The sequence below is a fragment of the Lagenorhynchus albirostris genome, chromosome 18 (assembly GCF_949774975.1).
Source record: "Lagenorhynchus albirostris chromosome 18, mLagAlb1.1, whole genome shotgun sequence".
Lineage (NCBI taxonomy): Eukaryota > Metazoa > Chordata > Mammalia > Artiodactyla > Delphinidae > Lagenorhynchus > Lagenorhynchus albirostris.
In genome coordinates this window covers 7,384,549-7,407,414 of record NC_083112.1, presented here as the reverse complement: position 1 = coordinate 7,407,414, position 22,866 = coordinate 7,384,549, and the positions used below count along the sequence as shown (strand labels likewise).

Below are 22,866 nucleotides of genomic sequence, written 5' to 3'. Positions count from 1 at the left end.
CAGAATGTTATATGACAAAGGGGGCATGGCAGATCAATTGAGGAAAAAGGTGGAGCTAGAAAAACTGGCTATGCAATGGAAAAAAATGAAACGTTACCACATACCAGACACAATTACCTCCAGTTGAACTAAGAATTTCAATGTAAAAAGCAAAGCTCTGTGACTTCTCAGTGAAAACAGAGGTAAATGACTTTCTGATCTTGGAGAAAGGAAACATTTCTTTTTAAAACCACAGACATTACTAGCTATAAAAGGAAAGATTAACAATTTCTGTCATCAAAAGATATCTTTAAAAAAGTAGAAACATGAAATACAAAGTGGGAGATTCAGTAACCTGTCTGAATAAATATAGCAACAAGGACATATAAAAACTCACACAAATCAATAAGAACATGACAATACAACAAACAGGGATAAGACACAAACAGGCTTCACAGAGGGAACAGAGGGTCAATCTACATACAAAGAGCTATTCAACCTCTTTAAAATCTGGGAAAAGCAAATCAAGACCACAAACCATTTTATATCATTCAAATTGCAAAAATCACCACGTGTGAAAAAAACCAAGGGAGGAAATATGGATTAGGAAAATCTCTTCTACATTGCTAATGGGAGTAGACTGGTACAACCACTTTGGAAAACCATTAGCCATTATCTAGTAAATCTGAACTCAGAGTCTATCCTACGGTATATCCAAGAAAAACTCTTGTGCCCCAGGAGACTTGCCTAAGAAGAGTCACAGCAGCAGTATTTACAATTGCAAAAAACAACCGAATGACAGATGAATAAATACACATATGTACTTACAGACTGATATACTTACGAACTGGAAATATCATATAGCAACAAAAATCAATGAAACACAAATACAACCAGTACAACCAGCATAGATAAATCTTTATAAAAAAAAAAAAAAGTCCCAGAAGAAATACTGTACACTATGTCTTTTTTTATGAAGTTCAAAACATTAAATTAGGCAATATATTGCTTAGCCATATATATGTAGGAAAAGCTATTAAAAAACAAGAAACGATATAACACATATTGATATAACACATTTCAGGATAATGATTAACTTTGGGGGAGGTAGATGATGGGATGTGGAGGAACACATAGGTAGATGCAAGTCACTGGAAATATTTTAATTTATCTTGGGTTCATAGGTATCCTATTTTATAGAAAATAAAAATACAGCCCTCACTGTGAAAAGAGATTTTGGGGGAGTTGTGGGATTATGGATGGTTTGTATTTACTTCTTTATTCTGCTTTACGGCAACTCAAAAACTTAAAGTTGTACTTTGATGTACTCTATGTTGACCACCATTACCCTGACAGCTAAGATACAGCCATAGCCTCTTTATTCTTTACTCTTAGTTTTTGAAAAAGACTGCCTTTTGGGCAGTCATGATAACACAACTGGTGTTCACTCAAGCTTCATGACAGACTCGGTCCCTATGCTCCTTGCTCCGAGGTTCTACGTAAAACAAAAGCTACTGATGGTATCTTTTTGCGTGCTACAACGGTCAACATTAACCTCTTTAAAAATTAAAGAGAAATAAAATGTTATTACTAACCTTTAACTCCATCCAACTGACTGGTGTGCAGAAACTCATTGGCTTGATTATACCTGGTAAACAACTGACCGAACACAGACTCCTCTTTAGAGCATAGGTCAGTCACAGTGTTTTTCAGCCCTTCCAAGTGCACCAATGCTGACAGGATACAGTCTAACCAACAGAGAGCATATGCATTTTTCCACTGGACACATGAAGTCTGGCAAAATGAGGTATGCTTGCTCTCCAACGGCATTTCCAGTTCAGATGCGCATCCTTCATTTTGAGGGGCAGTCCCTCCAGTTCTAGAAACATCAACCACAGTAGAATCTTCTTCAGCAGCCATGTCAACAATATCAGCTTCCAAAATCTCATTCTGCTCCAAGGAATCAGTTGTCCTAATTGGATTCTGTTGACCACCGTGTAGTAAACGAGGTAAGTCTGATGAGGTTTCATCATACTCTTCTTCATTATGTTTACTGTTCAAAACTTGTTCACCATCAATACCATTATGATGTTTAGTCTTTTTGGCATTTGCTAAAAGAGGTGACTCTTTAGAGTTGGTTTCCACGATCTTTCTTTTTTGAGGCTTATTTGGAGTGTGACAATCTTCCAAATCAGGAGTAATTAAGTTATTAAGTGATTTAGAGCCCAAGGGATAGATGCACTAGAAAGAAAAAATAACAAAAACTAAAAATTCAAATAAGCTCAAGCTTTAACTTCACAGATTCTACATCATGAAAAATATGTACAAAATTTTAGCATTACTTTGACCTGAGAGGGTATACAATATTATCAATCTAAATTTGAAGGAACCAGGGATAAACAGCTATTTAATCAAAAATTTCGTCCCCAAAGAGTAATTTTTCCTAGTTAATCTGAACAATCAAGGGTTTAATCTGAGTTACTCTAGAGTAAGCTAGCAAGGAAAACATACAAAATTTTGCTTTAATAAAGAATCTAATGTTGAGTGAATTAAAAATTCCAACATTTTATGAGTGTACTATTCTTTTTAAGACAGGTACACTGCATGGCATTAAAAACTAGAAAAGTATTTTCAAACCAAAAAAGTTGCAGAGTAATCTGTATTGCTTCTCAGTTTTGAAACTGAGTATTAATCTGAGAGCACATCAGCATATCAATTTTACACCCATATTGGGTCTAAGAATCAAACTGGCTGAATTTTAATAACTTCACCATGCATGAACACAATTTCAGGCAAATATCAAGAGTAAACAAATCACTAAAATAATCAATGAATTTTCCCTAAGTGTGAAAACTAGTAAAATATTTTATAAGACAAATGCAAGAAGTCTACATACCGTGTGCCCTCGTTTAAAATATGCTTTCTTCTACACAAGTATGGGAGATTGCTCCCTTGGTGGCCTCTAGCGAACTAAAGAACTATATACCTCCAGATACTCATGCCCTTGTACAGTCAGCCCCCTGCCACACAGCCTCAGGCTTGGCCACGTGACTAGCTTTAACGGGACATTAGCAACCAGGATGCCCATGCTTCAATAAGCACTGGCTTGTTGGGCTTGCCCTCTTGGAGTCCTCTTTCTGCACAATCTTTCTTAGTCCCAGCCATCACACTGTAAGGGTCCCAATTAACCTCACCAAGAGACGCTCATGGAAAAGAAGTGAGATCCTGGCTGACTACCTGAGTTGAGTTCCCAGCTGGCAGCTAGCATCCACAGTCTGCCATGTGTACATTTTAGTTGTCCCAGCCAACAGTATGTGAAGTGTAAGAACTGCCTTGTCAACCCACAGAATCATAAGTGAAGCCATTAAGTTATTTTAGTGACTAAGTTTTGAGATGGTTCACTTCACAGCAACAACTAACTGAAATGCTCTCATTTAAAGTATAGCATTTTCTATACAAGCGAACACTATATGCATAATATTGTACTTACTTCGAAATTCTTTAGTTTAATAGGACAAGTTCTTGATTTTTCTGTTACCAACTAGCTGTGCGATCACCATCAGTTAACAACTTGACCCTCAACTTTATACCCTGAGATTACTTCCTTAGTCCTACCACATGTCAGAAGACAGAGCACACTTTAAAAATCAATAGCAGTAATTTTGTATTCAGAGTCATCCAAAAAAATTGAAAACAAAACCTCAAAGAGATATTTGCACACCCATATTCACTGCAGCATTATTCACAATAGCCAAGAGGTAGAAGCAAACCAAATGTCCATGGACAAACAAATGGATAAAGAAAACGTGGTATATACATACAATAGAATATTATTCAGCCTTAAAATGGGAAATCCTGTCATATGCGACAATATGGATAAACCTTGAGGACATTATGCTAAGTAAAATCACAAAAGACAAAAACTGTATGATTCCACTTATATAAGGTACCTAGAGTAGTCAAATTCATAGAGACAAAGTAGAATGGTAGTTGCCTGGGCTACAAAGAGAAGTTGTTATTCAACGGGTACAGAATTTCAGTTTCGCAAGATGAAAAGGTTCTAGAGATATGTTGTATAACAATGTGAATATAGCGAACACTCCTGAACGGTACACTTAAAAATGGTTAAGATGGCTTCCCTGGTGGCGCAGTGGTTGAGAGTCCGCCTGCCGATGCAGGGGACATGGGTTCGTGCCCTGGTCTGGGAAGATCCCACATGCCGCGGAGCGGCTGGGCCCGTGAGCCATGGCTGCTGAGCCTGCGCATCCGGAGCCTGTGCTCCACAACAGGAGAGGCCACAACAGTGAGAGGCCCGCGTACCGCAAAAAAAAAAAAAAAAAAAAGGTTAAGATGGTAAATTTTATGTTTTTTTTAACAATTAAAAAAATTTTTACTTTTTAAAGGCAAAAAATTTAAAAAAAACCTTTACCATTCTCAAGCAGAGTCAAAATCTTGGTGTGCACATCCCACCAGCACCCCTACTTAATTAAAAACAACAACAACAAAAATCACTCTTAGCCAGTGGGTAATATACAAACAGTTTGCTGACTCCTGGTGTAAACCAATGTACTTCATAAAGTACACTGGGCTCTTACTGATGATTAAAACATTTTCTAAAAACTAGATCAATAATTCCTCTAAAGTTCTTTTTTTACATTTGCAAAGTATATACTTGAAAGTCTTGGTTATTTTTTTTTCCTCATTGCTTAAAAAAGAATGCTTCAAAAACTAAAAATGCAAAAAACACATCTAACCATAATAGTTAAAACCACTGTTCTGAGAACAGACTTCGCTATTCTGGTAGTCCTTGGTTAAAGAACTCTACTGAAATATCACGTATTGTTCAGAAGAGGGAAAAAAGTAATTTTCTTCTAGAATCTGTAAGTTTTATTTTTCTCTCTTTCCAGTGCTCACAATTCTACAACTTTATTCTGAGCTGGTTAATTAGTAAACTCTGTAGAGTCTGGTGTTACCGATGAGCTGAGCTGTCAAGTCTCCTAAAGTCAAGCCCTCCCCTTGTGCAATAGAGCCTGTCATTTGCTCCACGGATATCCCTCCAGCAATTCTGTGACACTTTCTGTTTTTCCCTCTCTACTGGATATAACCAGCGTACAAACATGCTGCTATTCTTCCCAACTTAAAAACAAACAGAAGTAAAACTTTTCCCTCCAGGTACTACCTCACGTCTATATTTCTCAATACTTCCTCTCCCATTTTCCATCATTCACTCCAATCAGGCTTTTACCACTACTACTTTACCAAAACCACTCTAATCAAGGCCTGCAAGGGCCCCCATGACACTCCAGTCAATGGTGAGTTGAGTCCTCAGCCACCTTGAGTTCTCACTGGAATTGACAGTAAATCATTCCTTCCTTCATTAAACATTTTTCACTTGACATCCAGGACAATATACTTTCCTTCCTGAGATTACGCCTACCTCACTCCCCATGTCTCTCACTTCTTTGCTGGTTCCACTTCACCTTCCAAACTTTTTAATGCTGGAGTGTTCCAGGGCTCAGTTTTGCAACTCTTTATCCACACTCTTGGTAAACTCACCCAGCCTCATGGTTCAATTACTTACTGAACCATGTAAGTTCATGTAAGTTTGCTGATGACTCCCAAATGTATATATCCAATCTTAGACTCTCCACCTAACACCAGACACATAGATCCAACTGTTTACTCCATATACCCAGTTATTAGATAGATGCCTCAAGCCTGATTGCTCCTGATCTCCTCATCTTTCCCCCAGATCTTCCTCTTCCCAAAGTCTTTCTCAGTTCAGTAACCGGCAGCTCCATTCTTCCAATTATTCAAGCCAAGTATCTGGGGATCATCCTTGATTCCTCCCTTTCCTACCATGTACCCCACTCTTTCAGCATATCCTTTTAACTATCAAAATACATATAGAATCCAACCATGCCTCATCAACCTGGCCACTACTTGTTCTCCCTGGAATACTACAACTGCCTTCCAACCATTTCCCTGCTTCAGATCTTGCCCATCACATTTTTTTCAACATGAAAATCAGATCATGTCACTCCTCTGTCAAAATCCCTACGATGGTTCTTTATTTCATAGTAAAAGCCAGCAAACGGCCTACAAGGCTTTACTGGATCCATCCCATCTTCCCTTATTCTGCTTCACTCACTCCGATCCAGCTCTGCTGGTTTCTCTGCAGTAGCACAAACATGGACAGGCAGCCTCCGCTCTCTCAAGACCTTGTATCTGCTAGTCTCCCCACCTGGAAGGCTCACTCCTCAGGTATCCACAGGACTTGTTCCTTTTCATCTCTTTCAGATCTTTGCTCAAATGTCACTTTCTCAATTAAGTTTCCTCCTATACTTTATTTAAAATTGCAAATTACCCACTCTCTGATACTCCAGTCCCTGTGGCTTTATTTTTCTCTACATCACTTTTCATTACCTCACACAAAAAAGTATGCTTTCCTTTTTTATTTTCTTTCCCAATCTAGAATATAGCCTTGTTGAGAGCAAGAAATTTTTGTTTTATTCACTGTATCCTACCATCTGGAACAGTGCCAACATGGTGACACACAAATAAATATTTATTGCATAAATGCAAAAAAATAATTTATTTCTATTTGTAAGAATACCTGAAATTTTCTTTAAGTGCTACCCAACAAAAGTATCTACCACCAACAGTATAATATAGTCTAGTATTTTCCAAAACTGGCTGATCATCAGACAGTTTATAAAAGTTATAAAACTACAGAATTCTGGGCCAACTCTATTGAATAAGCATCTAGGTGAGACCCAGAAATTTTTTAAAAGCTTTCCAAGTGATTCTGATGAACTGCTAGTTTACCTGGAATAATACATATCTGACATGAGAAGACTGTATTCCAATCACTGCTCTGCTGCTTTATGAAGATGTTGTGTTCCTAAACCCTCTGCATCTGTTTTCTTATTCATAACATGGGAATACCTACCTTGCAAAGTTTTGAGAATTAAGTATGTATATGACAGTTTCATAAGTTGTCAAGTACAGTAAAATATAGAGTATTATGGAATTTAACGAGCTCCTGTGTAAAAAGTTGTGCCAGTGGGTACAAATTACTATAATTCTAAGATATTTAGAGCCTTAAGTACATAATATTTAGAGATTAATAACCTTTTCAATAAGTCCCAAAGTTAATAAATAACACATGAGAATAACAACAGCTAAAAGGACCTCCACAAGGTTTAAAAAAAAATCTTGAAACATATTCTCTCTTCTCACAAGTCTAATGACGATAAAAACAAACATCTTCATGTAATAACTCAGGAAATCAAGTGGCAAAATAAAATATTTAAAATTATATACCAGACAGATCTAGAGACTAACTACATGTTAAAAACATACAATCTAAAAACTACAAAATGAGTACAAATTTAAACACTGAAGAGAAAAGCAAAAGGCGAAAACTTCAATACCATCTAAGATTAATACTTTACCTGCAGGTCCTCACACAAAAAGACAGATTCTTGAAAACTAATTCGGTAAGTCTTTAAGGCTTTTAACTTTCCCTTCGTCCTACAAGCAGGGCAATACCCATCTGACGGTACTTTAGATGAATCATAATTCTAAAAGAGAAAAAAAGTAAATTAAAATATAGACATTCCTAGATTGTATAAAATTACAAAAAGTTAAATGGAAAAGTAACCAGAAAAAAAAAGTACACTTTTTACCTAGAAGTGTCCTGGCAAGATATCTTAAAGACAGCAAATAAAAGAAATGCATATAGGCTTTAATACAGCTATTGTTCCAAAAAGAATATATTCTAGTTTTAAATATTAAATTAAGTGTTAAAAATAGCATCAGTTTTATCTGCAAGGAAAAAAGTAATGTCAACTGTCACTGAAAATATGTTCAACATTTTCAAATAGTAAACTATACGGTCTATGTTTTATTTCTACTTTTACATATCAATAAAACATAGAGAGGTAAACAGAGAACAATCTTTCGCCATTACTGTAAGATTTCCGTGGAAGATACAATTTTTTTTAAATTAACTGGTAAAATTAAAACCAAATTTAAGTCTTAAAAATAGGAGAGAAAAAAACCAACTTTGCACTGAGGCAAAAAATAAGTTCACTAACTTTTCCCAAATACCCCACCATATGGAGTGAAGATATCCCTATATCAGTCCCTGGTCCAATCACTGGCAAACCATTTCCAATCTTCGGGGAATCCATCATTCCGAGTCATTGGCTAATTTATGTCACTTGAAACATGTCAATATCACTAAGGATTTTTCAATGAACCCTGGAAAAAAAAAAGTTAATAGACAATTTTTATAAGATGTATGCATATTAAGTATATTTTGAGAACTATATATCTCATGTTAAACATATTCTGAAATTGTAATCTTGAAGTGAAAACAAAATACCTAAATTTATTTAAAGATCTAGCAAATTTGTGGAGAGAGGGCAAAAACTGGCAATAGGACCAGTCTTCACAGTAGACTCATTTGTAAGCAAATTTATCAAAACTTGTAATAGAGATAGCTATTACTTAAATATATTAACAAGAGCTTGAAAACCTAAGTTTTTAGTCTACGCACAACTTGAAACAAATATGTAAGCATTATACCAAGAAAACGTTTAAATAAAACACAGATCCATTGTGCCATTACTTAACAAGGACAAAAGAACCCCATACATTCCTATTGCTTTCAACTGCCAAGAATACATCACCAACTGAGAACAGTGCCACTTTTTAAATAAAAGCTGCGAACAAAATACTATTTTACATTAAAGTAAATAATCTGTAACGGAACAAAAATATAAACACTGTCAATCGTACAATGTTTTGAGTGTAGACCCATGGAGTAGAATCACATTTAGTAAAGTTGAAATTATGAAACTGGAGCTCAGTGTAAGGGAAAAGCAATTGTTAACAGTGGTTCAGATATGGATTTAAAATACAAGGAAAACAAGATAAAGGAGAAATTTAAGCAGAGTGAATCACCACTTCACAGGGATGTTGTAAAACACTTTCAAGCAAAAGTCTTTCCCAAATCTAAGAATCCATGATTCTATGACAACCACTTTCTAGGAAACTGGGGCTCACAGATTCACTTTAAAAACTAGTTAGGCTATTGTTTCCTGCTGTATAAACTTTACACACCTTTCAAGCCAAGGAATAATTTCAAAAATAAAAATGCTTTTTAGAAAAGTATCAGTGGAGGATAGCCTCATCCACCAGAGGGCAGACAGCAGAAGCAAGAAGAACTACAATTCTGCAGACTGTGGAAGGAAAGCCACAGAAAGACAGACAAAACGAAAAGGGAGAGGACTTTGTACCAGATGAGGGAACAAGACAAAACCCCAGAAAAACAACTAAATGAAGTGGAGAGAGGCAACCTTCCAGAAAAAGAATTCGAATAATGATAGCAAAGATGATCCAGGACCTTGGAAAAAGAATGGAGGCAAAGATTGAGAAGGTGCAAGAAATGTTTAGCAAAGACCTAGAAGAATTAAAGAACAAACACCTAGAAGAAAAAAGAACCAACAAACAGAGATGAACAATACAATAACTGAAATGAAAAATACACTAGGAAGGAATCAATAACAGAATAACTGAGGCAGAAGAATGGATAAGTGACCTGGGAGACAGAACGGTGAAATTCACTGCTGCGGAACAGAATAAAGAAAAAACAATGAAAAGAAATGAAGACAGCCTAAGAGACCTCTGGGACAACATTAAACACAACAACATTTGCATTATAAGGGTCCCAGAAGGAGATGAGAGAGAGAGAAAAAGGACCCAAGAAGAGATTATACTCAAAAACTTCCCTAACATGGTAAAGGAAATAGCCACCCAAGTCCAGGAAGCGCAGAGAGTCCCAGGCAGGTTAAACCCAAGGAGAAACACGCCGAGACACATCATAATCAAATGCGCAAAAATTAAAGACACAAAAAAATTATCGAAACCAACAAGGGAAAAAACGACAAATAACATACAAGGGAACTCCCATAAGGTTAACAGCTGATTTCTCAGCAGAAATTCTACAAGCCAGAAGGAAGTGGCACGATATATTTAAAGTGATGAAAGGGAACAAACTACAACCAAGATTACTCTACCCAGCAAGGATCTCATTCAGATTCGACAGAGAAATCAAAAGCTTTACAGACAAGCAAAAGCTAAGAGAATTCAGCACCACCAAACCAACTCTACAACAAATGCTAAAGGAACTTCTCTAAGTAGGAAAGGCAAGAGAAGAAAAGCACCTACAAAAACAAACACATAAAAATTAAGAAAATGGTAATAGGAACATATATATTGATAATTACCTTAAACGTGAATGGATTAAATGCTCCAACCAAATGACACAGGCTTGCTGAATGGATACAAAAACAAGACCCATTTATATGCTGTCTACAAGAGACCCACTTCAGACCGAGGGACACATATAGACTGAATGTGAGGGCATGGAGAAAGTTATTCCATGCAAATGGAAATCGAAAGAAAGCTGGAGTAGCAATACTCGTATCAGATAAAATAGACTTTGAAATAAAGAATGTTACAAGAGACAAGGAAGGACACTACATAATGATCAAGGGATCAATCCAAAAAGAAGATATAACAATTACAAATGTTTATGCACCCAACATAGGAGCACCTCAACACATAAGGCAACTGCTAACAGCTATAAAAGAGGAAATCGACAGTAACACAATAATAGTGGGGGCCTTTAACACCTCACACTAATGGACAGATCATCCAGACAGAAAATTAATAAGAAAACACAAGCTTTAAATGACACAGTAGACCAGATAGATTTAATTGATATTTATAGGATATTCCATCCAAAAGCAGCAGATTACACTTTCTTCTCAATTGCACATGGAACATTCTCCAGGACAGATCACATCTTGGGTCACAAATCAAGCCTCAGTAAATTTAACAAAACTGAAATCGTATCAAGCATCTTTTCCGACCACAACGCTATGAGATTAGAAATCAATTACAGGGAAAAAAATCGTAAAAAACACAAACACATAGAGGCTAAAAAATACATTACTAAATAACCAAGGGATCACTGAAGAAATCAAAGAGGAGATCAAAAAATACCTAGAGACAAATTACAATGAAACACGATATTCCAAAACCTATGGGATGCAGCAAAAGCAGTTCTAAGAGGGAAGTTTATAGCAATACAAGCCTAACTCAAGAAACAGAAAAATCTCCAATAAACAATCTAAACTTACACTTAAAGGAACTAGAGAAAGAAGAACAAACAAAACCCAAAGTTAGTAGAAGGAAAGAAATCATAAAGATCAGAGCAGAAATAAACAAAATAGAAACAAAGAAAACAACAGGAAAGATCAATAAAACTAAAAGCTGGTTCTTTGAGAGGATAAAAGAATTGATAAACATTCAGCCAGACTCATCAAGAAAAAGAGGGAATGGACTCAAATCAATAAAATCAGAAATGAAAAAGGAGAAGTTACAACAGACACCCCAGAAATACAAAGCATCATAAGAGACTACTACAAGCAACTGTATGCCAATAAAATGGACAACCTGGAAGAAATGGACGATATCTTAGAAAGGTATAACCTTCCAAGACTGAACCAGGAAGAAACAGAAAATATGAACAGACCAATCACAAGTAACGAAATTGAAACTGTGATTAACAATCTTGGAACAAACAAAAGTCCAGGACCATATGGCTTCACAGGTGAATTCTATCAAACATTTAGAGAAGAGCTAACACCCATCCTTCTCAAACTCTTCCAAAAAACTGCAGAGGAAGGAACACTCCAAACTCATTCTATGAGGCCACCACCACCCTGATACCAAAACCAGACAAAGATTCTACAAAAAAAGAAAATTACAGACCAACATCACTGATGAATATAGATGCAAAAACCCTCAACAAAATACTAGCAAACAGAATCCAACAACACATTAAAAGGATCATACTCCACGATCAACTGGGATTTATCCCAGGGATGCAAGGATTCTTCAATATATGCAAATCAATCAATGTGATACACCATATTAACAAATTGAAGAATAAAAACCATATGTTTATCTCAATAGATGCAGCAAATCTTTTGACGAAATTCAACACCCATTTATGATAAAAACTCTCCAGAAAGTTGGCAGAGAGGGAACCTACCTCAACATAGTAAAAGCCATATATGACAAACCCACAGCAAACATCATTCTCAATGGTGAAAAACTGAAAGCACTTCCTCTAAAATCAGGAACAAGACAAGGATGTCCATTCTCGCCACTATTATTCAACACTGTTTTGAAAGTCCTAGCCATGGCAATCACAGAAGAAAAAGAAATAAAAGGAGTACAAATTGGAAAAGAAGAAGTAAAACTGTCGCTGCTTGCAGATGACATGATACTATACGTAGAGAACTCTAAAGATGCCACCAGAAAACTACTAGAGCTAATCAATGAATTTGGTAAAGTTGCAGGATACAAAAATTAATGCACAGAAACCTCTTGCATTCCTATACACTAACAACAAAAGATCAGAAAGAGAAATTAAGGAAACAATCTCATTCACCACTGCAACAAAAAGAATATAGCATCTAGGAATAAACCTATCTAAGGAGATAAAAAGACCTGTACTCAGAAAACTATAAGACACTCATGAAAGAAATCAAAGATGACACAAACAGATGGAGAGACATATCATGTTCTTGGCTTGGAAGAAGCAACATTGTAAAAATGACTATACTACCCAAAGCAATCTACAGATTCAATGCAATCCCTATCAAATTACCAGTGGCATTTTTTACAGAACTAGAACAAAAAAATCTTAAAGTCTGTATGGAAACACAATAGACCCCGAATAGCCAAAGCAGTCTTGAGGGAAAAAAACGGAGCTGGAGGAATCAGACTCCCTGACTTCAGACTATACTATAAAGCTACAGTAATCAAGACAGTATGGTACTGGCACAAAAACAGAAATATAGATCAATGGAACAGGATAGAAAGCCCAGAGATAAACCCATGCACCTATGGTCAATTAATCTATAACAAAGGAGGCAAGGATTTACAATGGAGAAAAGACAGCCTCTTCAATAAGTGGTGCTGGGAAAACTGGACAGCTACATGTCAAAGAATGAAATTAGAACACTCCCTAACACCATACACAAAAATAAACTCAAAATGGATTACAGACCTAAATGTAAGACCAGACAGTATAAAACTCTTAGAGGAAAACATAGGCAGAACACTATGACATAAATCACAGCAAGATCCTTTTTGACCCACCTCCTAGAGAAATGGAAATAAAAACAAAAATAAACAAATGGGACCTAATGAAACTTAAAAGCTTTTGCACAGCAAAGGAAACCATAAACAAGATGAAAAGACAACCCTCAGAATGGGAGAAAATATTTGCATATATTTTGAAGCAACTGACACAGGATTAATCTCCAAAATTTACAAGCAGCTCATGCAGCTCAATATCAAAAAAACAAACAACCCAATCCAAAAATGGGCCGAAGACCTAAATAGACATTTCTCCAAAGAAGATATACAGATTGCCAACAAACACATGAAAGAATACTCAACATCAGTAATCATTAGAGAAGTATAAATCAAAACTACAATGAGGCATCACCTCACACTGGTCAGAATGGCCATCATCAAAAAATCTACAAACAGTAAATGCTGGAGAGGGTGTGGAGAAAACGGAACACTCTTGCACTGCTGGTGGGAATGTGAATTGGTACAGCCACTATGGAGAACAGTATGGAGGTTCCTTAAAAAACTACAAATAGAATTACCATGTGACCCAGCCATCCCACTACTGGGCATATACCCAGAGAAAACCATAATTCAAAAAGACACATGCACCCCAATGTTCACTGCAGCACTATTTACAATAGCCAGGTCATGGAAGCAACCTAAATGCCCATTGACAGATGAATGGATAAAGAAGATGTGGTACATATATACAATGGAATATTACTCAGCCATCAAAAGAAACGAAATTGGGTCATTTGTAGAGACATGGATGGACCTAGAGACTGTCATACATGGTGAAGTCAGAAAGAGAAAAACAAATATAGTATATTAACGCATATATGTCGAACCTAGAAAAATGGTACAGATGAATGGGTTTGCAGGGTATAAATAGAGACACAGATGTAGAGAACAAACGTACGGACACCAAGGCGGGAAAGTGGTGGGGGGTGGAGGTGGTGGGTTGAACTGGGAGATTGGGATTGACATGTATATACTAAAACGTATAAAATAGATAACAAGAACCTGCTGTATATAAAATAAATAAAATAAAATTCAAATATTCAAAAAAAAAGTATCAGTGGATGTCAATATGCTATTCCTAAAGAAATATCCAAAAGCAGGTTTCTCAACCACAGGATTATCGACATTTTGGACCAGATAATTCTTTTGTTGTGAGGGCTGCCCTGGGTGTTAAGAGGATGTTTAGCAGCACCAATGACCGCTATGTGCTAGATGCCAACAGCACCCACCCCTCAGCTGTGACCATGTCTCTAGACATTGCCAAATGTCCCTCCCTCCTCTCTCCTCCCAGGGGGAGGGGGGGAAATCACCCCATTGAGAACCACTGCCAAAAGGGTAAAAACAAGTGTGGTGATAACTTTTTCTTTTTAAGCTCCTCACAGACAATACTAATTTGTTAACTTTCGCTGATTCTATTTATAATCTACTTACTAAAGGGAACTATATAGTAAAGTATCAAACTTCTGGTTCCAGAGTGGATAAAAGCATGAGCTTTAGGTACAGAAATTTATTTGTGAAGTTAGTTTCTTCTAAGAATTAAATGTGATAATACATGTAAAATGCTTAGCACTTGACACATAGTAAATTGCAACCACTATTTGGTGCTATTTTATACTTTATGCAGAAAATATGCAGCATAGCTTGGATCATTATGCAGTATTCTCAAAAGAGAAGTTGGTAAGCTATGTATCTTGAACAAGTTTTTTTTGATGAAAATTTCCATCCACCTGAGGGATTAAGAAAACTTCTCCAGCTGGTTCTCTCTCTCTCTCTCTCTCTCTCTCTCCCCCGCTACCCCTCTCTCTCTCTCTCTCTCTCTCCCTCTCTCTCTCTCCCCCGCTACCCCTCTCTCTCTCTCTCTCTCTCTCTCTCCCTCTCTCCCTCTCTCTCCCTCTCTCTCATAAGTAAAACATGAGGAGCCTTCAAATCTGCTCTCCTGATCCTATCACCCAACATTTCAATGGGAAAAACAGGCAGGTTGGTGGTTGAAATCCTTAACATGCAGAACATCCAAAAGAAAATTCACTTAAAAAAATATCAAAGGTAGGCTACTCAGGTCTTCCAAATACAATTTACTTGGTCCTATGTACAAAACCCTGGGCTGATTCCTACAACTTAACTTGTTTCTAAATGACCGCCTTCATTGTCCTCCCTTCAAAATTACCTGTTTCTGCTCCTCTTGTTTGTATCTCACCTAGATTTTGGCATCTCCATCCGTACAAACACACAAACTAGAAAATCTGAGTGGTTCTCGGGACTTCCCTGGTGGTCCAATGGTTAAGACTCCGTCCTCCCAATGCAGGGGGCACGGGTTCCATCCATGTTCGGGGAACTGGGGAACTAAGATACCGCATGTCACACGACGCACACAAAAAAGAAAATGAAAAATTTGAGTGGTTCTCTACTCTTTCACTTCCCTCTTCTTTACTTAGTGAAAGTCATCAAATCCTACGGACAGTTCTTTGGAAGCATCTCAAATCCCCACCTCTCTTTCTATCCCATTCCCACTCTATCATGCCAAAGTGATGCTTCTATAACACAAGTCTGAGTCTGACACTACTCAACTTAAAATCCTCTACTGACTCCAGTGTGATTATAGGAAAGTCCAAACAGCTCAGTATGACCTAAAGCTCACTGCACTATGAGACCACTGGTTTTCCAGCCTTACCCTCCTCTACTTCACTTCAACTTCCGCATCTTTTTCATGATGCCCTCCCTTTTCATTACTTCTGTGATCTACTGGTGCTCCAAAAGCCCGAATGTCAATTACTAACCCAGTAGGGACCCAGGTACAGCACAACCAAAGTGTGAAGTTGGCTCTGGGGATAGCGAAAGAAGCAATTAAGCTTAATTCACAGCCCCATGTGCAAAATGGGGAAACCCAGAGAACCAGCTGTTCGAAGAAGGCCTTATACCCGTTTGAGCTTTCCCTCCAAGACCAAGTGGGCTCAGCACGCGAACTGTCAAAGGTAAGGCCACAACAGACTTGAAACCGAGGAATGGGGTCGGCTTTCGGTGCCCAGCCCTGTCTGGTACCCAGCCCAGCCGTCCAGAACCACAGACTAAGACACGTCACTTGCAAAACCCAACCTTGGAAACCTAGGATGAGCAGGGTTTCGTTAATTCTCCCCATCTCCACGCTCCTTGGGAAAGCGGGGGCGGGGGAGACTCTGGTTTCTCTTCTGCATTTACCTCTCTGAGTTCAAACGAATGAATCTGTGACTCCACTCCAATACCTTAACCACCAAGCCTTCCCACCTGAACCTACTCCCATCCTGTCCCCCTCCCAGCCTAGCCCCTCCTTTCAGCGAGCAACTATCCCATAGATCACCCCAGCTCTGTCCCCCTTCCCTATTTCAGGAGCTGAAGGAAAACTACTCCGTCTTCTCCCTTACCTGCCGCGGGTTCTCCCCTTCTTCGCGCCGGATCGCTCCAAACTCCTGTTCCAGCTTGAGCGCCACACCAGAGTGCAACGTTTAGCCCACGTTCTCCTCAACCTGCTCCTCCCCCACCGGCCCCTCCGCTAGAAAAGCAGCTTCCGGTTTGAGTCCGCGGCCAAAGAGTTCCCCTTCCTGCCCCGCGCCGGGCCTGAAAGGACGTAAGCGTGGTGGGGAAGGCGAGGACGGGAGCACTTCCGTCAGGCCTCCGCAGAGAGGCGTGGCTGTTCTCCCGGCTGCCGCAGTCGCAGTTTGAGCTGCGGCGACGACTAGGGGCGGGGCTGGTGGCTGCAGAGCCCGCCATATGTGAGTGGCGGGTTTGGGGTGGCGACATTTCTGGAAGCTGCTGGAAAGCGCTCGAGTGGCGGAGGTGACGCCGGCGGCCAGGGGGTGGGGCGTGATTAAAACTAGTGCGCGGTCGGCAGCGGAGGGATTACGCTGAGGAAAGAAACCGGAACGCGTCTCGTTGCGCTCTGGCCGCGCGAGCCCGGGTCGGAAGGCGACGCGCCCCTGAGTGACTTGGGTGGGTGGGCGGGCGGCGGAGGAGGGAAGGGCACCCCAGCCGGCGGAGGGTGCGATGGAGGCTCTTGGCCGGCGCCTCCTTGCAGCGCCGAGGTCACCGCGACGGCGGGCCGCGCGAGGCCCCCATAGTCCGCTCTCCTAAAGCTTCGGTGAGAGCCGAGCTGCCACAGAGCGTGTTCACAAAGGGTCACCATACACGGAGCTGCCCCTCCCTGTCTCCCTAAACCCCATCTGCGAGGCCAGGGGCTTTTCCACCAGGATTCTGGGTGTATCTCCTCCTTTCCTCCCTCCCAGATCTTCTAACGGTAAGGGGAGTAGGCGAAGCACAGGGACCCATTCTTACTAGGCAGTGGCCGACGTGTCCCTGCTGCGCTCATTTCAGCTGCCCTGCCTTGTTTTAACTTCAGAGGAGGGGGGAGTTCTTATGGAGTTTCTAAGTTTAAGGCTCTGCTTTCGTAGGAAGGTCATGTGGTTTAAGGGACATCGTGACCGCGCGTGCTATTTCTGAGTCTGCGTTCTGAATCTTGGGGGCAGCATATTCCAGATGTCCTTTGCTCGATTGAGTTGTTTCCTGGATTAACAATGTGTAGTTTTTGACCATTTCTTTACAGAATAATCACCATGGGCATTTTGGACTGTGGCTTTTTTTTTAAGTGGTCTCAAACAAATTATATTCTGGAATAATGCTGATAATTTTGATAGGGTGATATAGAGGAAGGAAGTCCCGTGTACCAAGAAACTCTTCAGTGAGAAGGAATTTTAGTTTTCGGTTCTTCTGAATGCAAATGGCCAAGAATCCAACAGAGTTTGTTGTTTTGTTTTTCTCCAGAAAACTGAAAAATAGGCTGGTTGGTTTTTGTTTACCTTTTTTGTGGTTGTACTAGATGCCTAACGTGCCGGTGTATTGGTTGTCAGATCTAGCTAATTAGATTTTCTTTTATTTTAATGAATTATGAAAATGCGAGGATGTAGTAAGTGTTTCTTCCTGAAATAGTAGCGGTAATTCAGAAGGTTTTTCTTTTTCGCCCTTGGTATTTCCATTTTTAGAATGGAATACACTTTTTTGTAATGAACACTTGCTGAATGTTAACGTCATACATTGAACAAATAATTGATTCAGTTAAAATGTCGCTAAAATTTTAAGATTGAAAGTCAACATGCCCAATCATATCAGTCATTGTTGTCTGCAAAGTTGATTTATAGTCTTTTAGTGCAAATTTGATTTTTTGCCAGGAGAAATTCTGTAATAGTAACAGAAACAAAATGGAGGTGGGGCTTGAGTTGTGGAAAGAAAAGAATGGATTTTAGTGTGTGCTGTGTTTTGATTCCAGACTTTTTCCTCTTGTAAAAAGTAGAAAAAGGCATAAATGAGTTAATACGATTAAGGGGAGGTTGACTAGAAAACTCCCCTTTCGTTTACATTAGAGTAATGGTCCGAAGGTGAGAAAATTTGTGTACATTCCTGCTTATTTCTCACCAATATATTTGGAATGCCTCTTTCTATGAACATTGGTCCCCAAGAATGCAGTTACCATCCAGTAGGATTCAAGCTCATTGCCTCCATACCTTTGTAGCAATGTATAAAACTCCTGTCAGGAGGAGTTTTATTTACCTATTTTCATTTAAATAACATGATTTAATCAAATGGAGTTTTTTATTAAATTAATAATTAATAAGCAGCCCCAATAGGAATACAGTGTTGTACAATTAGGATTTTTTTTTTCCTCTTCTCACATTGTCAGCTTTTGCCCCCCTCTGCTAGATTGGATTCCTTAATAACAAAACAAGTCTGCCCAAACATGGGATATAAGAGCTGCCTGCTATAACTGCTTGTTCCGGGCTCATCAAAAAGATGAGCGTCGAAGTGACTAACCATATTTTCTAGCAGCACCGTTGTGAGTAGTCTGTAGTCTCATATCTAATTCCAACATTCAGAAGGCTTTGAGAACCAGAAACGTTTTAAGCTTGGAGACAAAATTCATTTGGTAGCAAAATGCAACCTGAACTAATGAAAAGTTATATATATTATGTACTTATACCATATGTTTTGCTGAAGAAATATTATGTTTGATTACGGGGTGCTATTCTTGGCCACTGGTATATGAGGTGTTACATAATGGGTTGTGTGCCTTGTGACATTTTTTAATTCCCGAAATTTCTTATTTCTAAAACACATTCAGCCCCTGGGTTTTGGTTAAGGAATGTGAACCTATATTAATAATTTTGGCAGTACACTTGTGCTAGGCATTCGCATATTTATTTATTTATTTTTCATTTTTGGTTTTTTTTTGGCCATGTTTCTTAGTTTATTTTTTTTTAACATCTTTTTTGGAGTATAATTGCTTTACATTGTTGTGTTAGTTTCTGCTGTATAACAAAGTGAATCAGCTATATGTATACATATATCCCCATATTCCCTCCCTCTTGCGTCTCCCTCCCACCCTCTAGGTGGTCACAAAGCACCGAGCTGATCTCCCTGTGCTATGCGGCTGCTTCCCACCAGCTATCTATTTTACATTTGGTAGTGTATATATATGTCCATGCCACTCTCTCACTTCATCCTAGCTTACCCTTCCCCCTCCCCATGTCCTCAAGTCCATTCTCTACATCTGCGTCTTCTTTCCTGCTCCTAGGTTCTTCAGAACCCTTTCGTTTTTTTTTTTTAGATTCCATATATATGTGTTAGCATATGGTATTTGTTTTTCTCTTTCTGACTTACTTCACTCTGTATGACAGACTCTAGGTATATCCACCTCACTACAAAGAACTCCATTTCATTTCTTTTTAATGGCTGAGTAATATTCCATTGTATATACGTGCCACATCTTCTTTATCCATTCATCTGTTGATGGACACTTCGGTTGCTTCCATGTCCTGGCTATCATAAATAATGCTGCAATGAACATTGTGGTACATGACTCTTTTTGAATTACGGTCTTCTCAGGTTATATGCCCAGTAGTGGGATTGCTGGGTCATACGGTAATTCTATTTCTGGTTTTTTAAGGAACCTCCATACTCTTCTCCATAGTGGCTGTATTAATTTACAGTCCCACCAACAGTGCAAGAGGGTTCCCTTTTCTCCACACCCTCTCCAGCATTTACTGTTTGTAGATTTTTTGATGATGGCCATTCTGACCAGTGTGAGGTGATGCCTCATTGTAGTTTTGATTTGCATTTCTTTAATGGTTAGTGATATTGAGCATTCTTTCATGTGTTTGTTGGCAATCTGTGTATCTTCTTTGGAGAAATGTCTATTTAGGTCTTCTGCCCATTTTTGGATTGGGTTGTTTGATTTTTTGATATTGAGCTGCATGAGCTGCTTGTAAATTTTGGAGATTAATCCTATGTCAGTTGCTTCAAAATATATGCAAATATTTTCTCCCATTCTGAGGGTCGTCTTTTCATCTTGTTTATGGTATCCTTTGCTGTGCAAAAGCTTAAGTTTCATTAGGTCCCATTTGTTTATTTTTGTTTTTATTTCCATTTCTCTAGGAGGTGGGTCAAAAAGGATCTTGCTGTGATTTATGTCATAGTGTTCTGCCTATGTTTTCCTCTAAGAGTTTTATACTGTCTGGTCTTACATTCAGGTCTGTAATCCATTTTGAGTTTATTTTTGTGTATGGTGTTAGGGAGTGTTCTAATTTCATTCTTTGACATGTAGCTGTCCAGTTTTCCCAGCACCACTTATTGAAGAGGCTGTCTTTTCTCCATTGTAAATCCTTGCCTCCTTTGTTATAGATTAATTGACCATAGGTGCATGGGTTTATCTCTGGGCTTTCTATCCTGTTCCATTGATCTATATTTCTGTTTTTGTGCCAGTACCATACTGTCTTGATTACTGTAGCTTTATAGTATAGTCTGAAGTCAGGGAGTCTGATTCCTCCAGCTCCGTTTTTTTCCCTCAAGACTGCTTTGGCTATTCGGGGTCTATTGTGTTTCCATACAGACTTTAAGATTTTTTTGTTCTAGTTCTGTAAAAAATGCCACTGGTAATTTGATAGGGATTGCATTGAATCTGTAGATTGCTTTGGGTAGTATAGTCATTTTTACAATGTTGATTCTTCCAATCCAAGAACATGATATGTCTCTCCATCTGTTTGTGTCATCTTTGATTTCTTTCATGAGTGTCTTATAGTTTTCTGAGTACAGGTCTTTTTATCTCCTTAGATAGGTTTATTCCTAGATGCTATATTCTTTTTGTTGCAGTGGTGAATGAGATTGTTTCCTTAATTTCTCTTTCTGATCTTTTGTTGTTAGTGTATAGGAATGCAAGAGGTTTCTGTGCATTAATTTTTGTATCCTGCAACTTTACCAAATTCATTGATTAGCTCTAGTAGTTTTCTGGTGGCATCTTTAGGATTCTCTATGTATGCTATCATGTCATCTGCAAACAGTGACTGTTTTACTTCTTGTTTTCTGATTTGGATTCCTTTTATTTCTTTTTTGTCCCTCATTGCTGTGGCTGAAATTTCGAAAACTATGGCATATTTAAAAAGAAAAAAAGTTAAGACATTTTAGTTCTTGCCCTCAGTGATTTCAGTAGAGTTAGAAGGGTAGATCTTTCATACTGTGGTATGTGCAGTGATAGAGATATGCACAACCTATTTGTAAGTATAGCCATATAGTGACCATACAAGAAATTAGTAGTCTAAGGGTTTGATGTTATTTTGTACTTTAAGACTCTAAAATTTAGACAGATGACAGCCCATTATATAGCCTAAATTTAACTTGGCCCTGGTTTACCCACACAAAATGAGAAGACAGAAAGATAAAGAAGAGTCTTAGAGCAGGTGCTGAAATTTCTGATTTCTAATGCTGACTCTTCTTTGTGACCTTACACAAGTCACTTAATTTGCAAGGCCTTGGTTTAGATATTTATACAGTGAGAAGTTTGGGATAGATGGATCTTTTAAGGAAGGTCCCTTACAGTTAAAACAGTCTACCTGCAGGTATTTACCCTTAGAACTATGTCTACTTTTTATAAATGTTTTTCACTAAGAACGTGATCCTGTTTCATCACAAACTACTTTCTTGCTGATCTAAATTTTGTGTTTTCTTTTTGGTTAGGTAATACATTCACAAGGTTCAAAATTCGAAACGAAAAAAAAAAGAATATGCAGTGAAAAGTCTTTCTTCCACACATGTCCCTCAGCCACCTGTTTCCTTGCCTAGGAAACAACCAGTGCTAACAGTTTCTTGTGTATTTCCCCACCCCCACCCCAAATGTATGCTTATACAAGCAAATAAGTACTATATATATTTTCTCTTCTATCTTTTTACATAAATGGTACATACTACGTATAGTTTATGTACCTTTTTTTCACTTATTTTCACTTATCTTAGAAGTTGTGTATATCATTGTATACAGTGTTTCCTCATTCTTTTTTTATGGCTGCATAATATTCCATCGTATGATGTATCATTTCATCAGTCCTCTCTTTTTGGACGTTTAGGGTTTTGTCTGATCTTATTAAAAGCGTTATGCAGGGTTTCCCTGGTGGCACAGTGGTTGAGAGTCCGCCTGTCAATGCAGGGGACACGGGTTCATACCCCGGTCCGGGAAGATCCCACATGCCGCGGAGTGGCTAGGTCCGTGAGCCATGGCCACTGAGCCTGCGCGTCTGGAGCCTGTGCTCTGCAACGGGAGAGGCCTGTGTACCGCAAAAAAAAAAAAAAAAA

General features: G+C 38.5%; 1 protein-coding gene across 2 annotated transcripts in view; it reads right to left on the bottom strand.

Annotated features, from left to right (window-relative positions):
* Positions 1–16,701, bottom strand: part of USPL1 (ubiquitin specific peptidase like 1) — a 40,054-nt gene extending 23,353 nt beyond the window's left edge. Inside the window, exons 1-4 of one of the 2 annotated variants that reach the window (XM_060129213.1) lie at positions 16,623–16,701; positions 8,082–8,247; positions 7,437–7,565; positions 1,575–2,220 (exon numbers count right to left, since the gene is read on the bottom strand). In XM_060129213.1, coding sequence (XP_059985196.1) covers positions 1,575–2,220; positions 7,437–7,565; positions 8,082–8,180 — 874 coding nt within the window. In that variant the 5' untranslated portion in view covers positions 8,181–8,247; positions 16,623–16,701. Of the gene's footprint in view, positions 1–1,574; positions 2,221–7,436; positions 7,566–8,081; positions 8,248–15,391; positions 15,496–16,622 lie in introns of those variants that run through there. The other variant, XM_060129214.1, reaches the window with a different exon arrangement.
* Between the last annotated feature and the right edge of the window lie 6,165 nt (positions 16,702–22,866).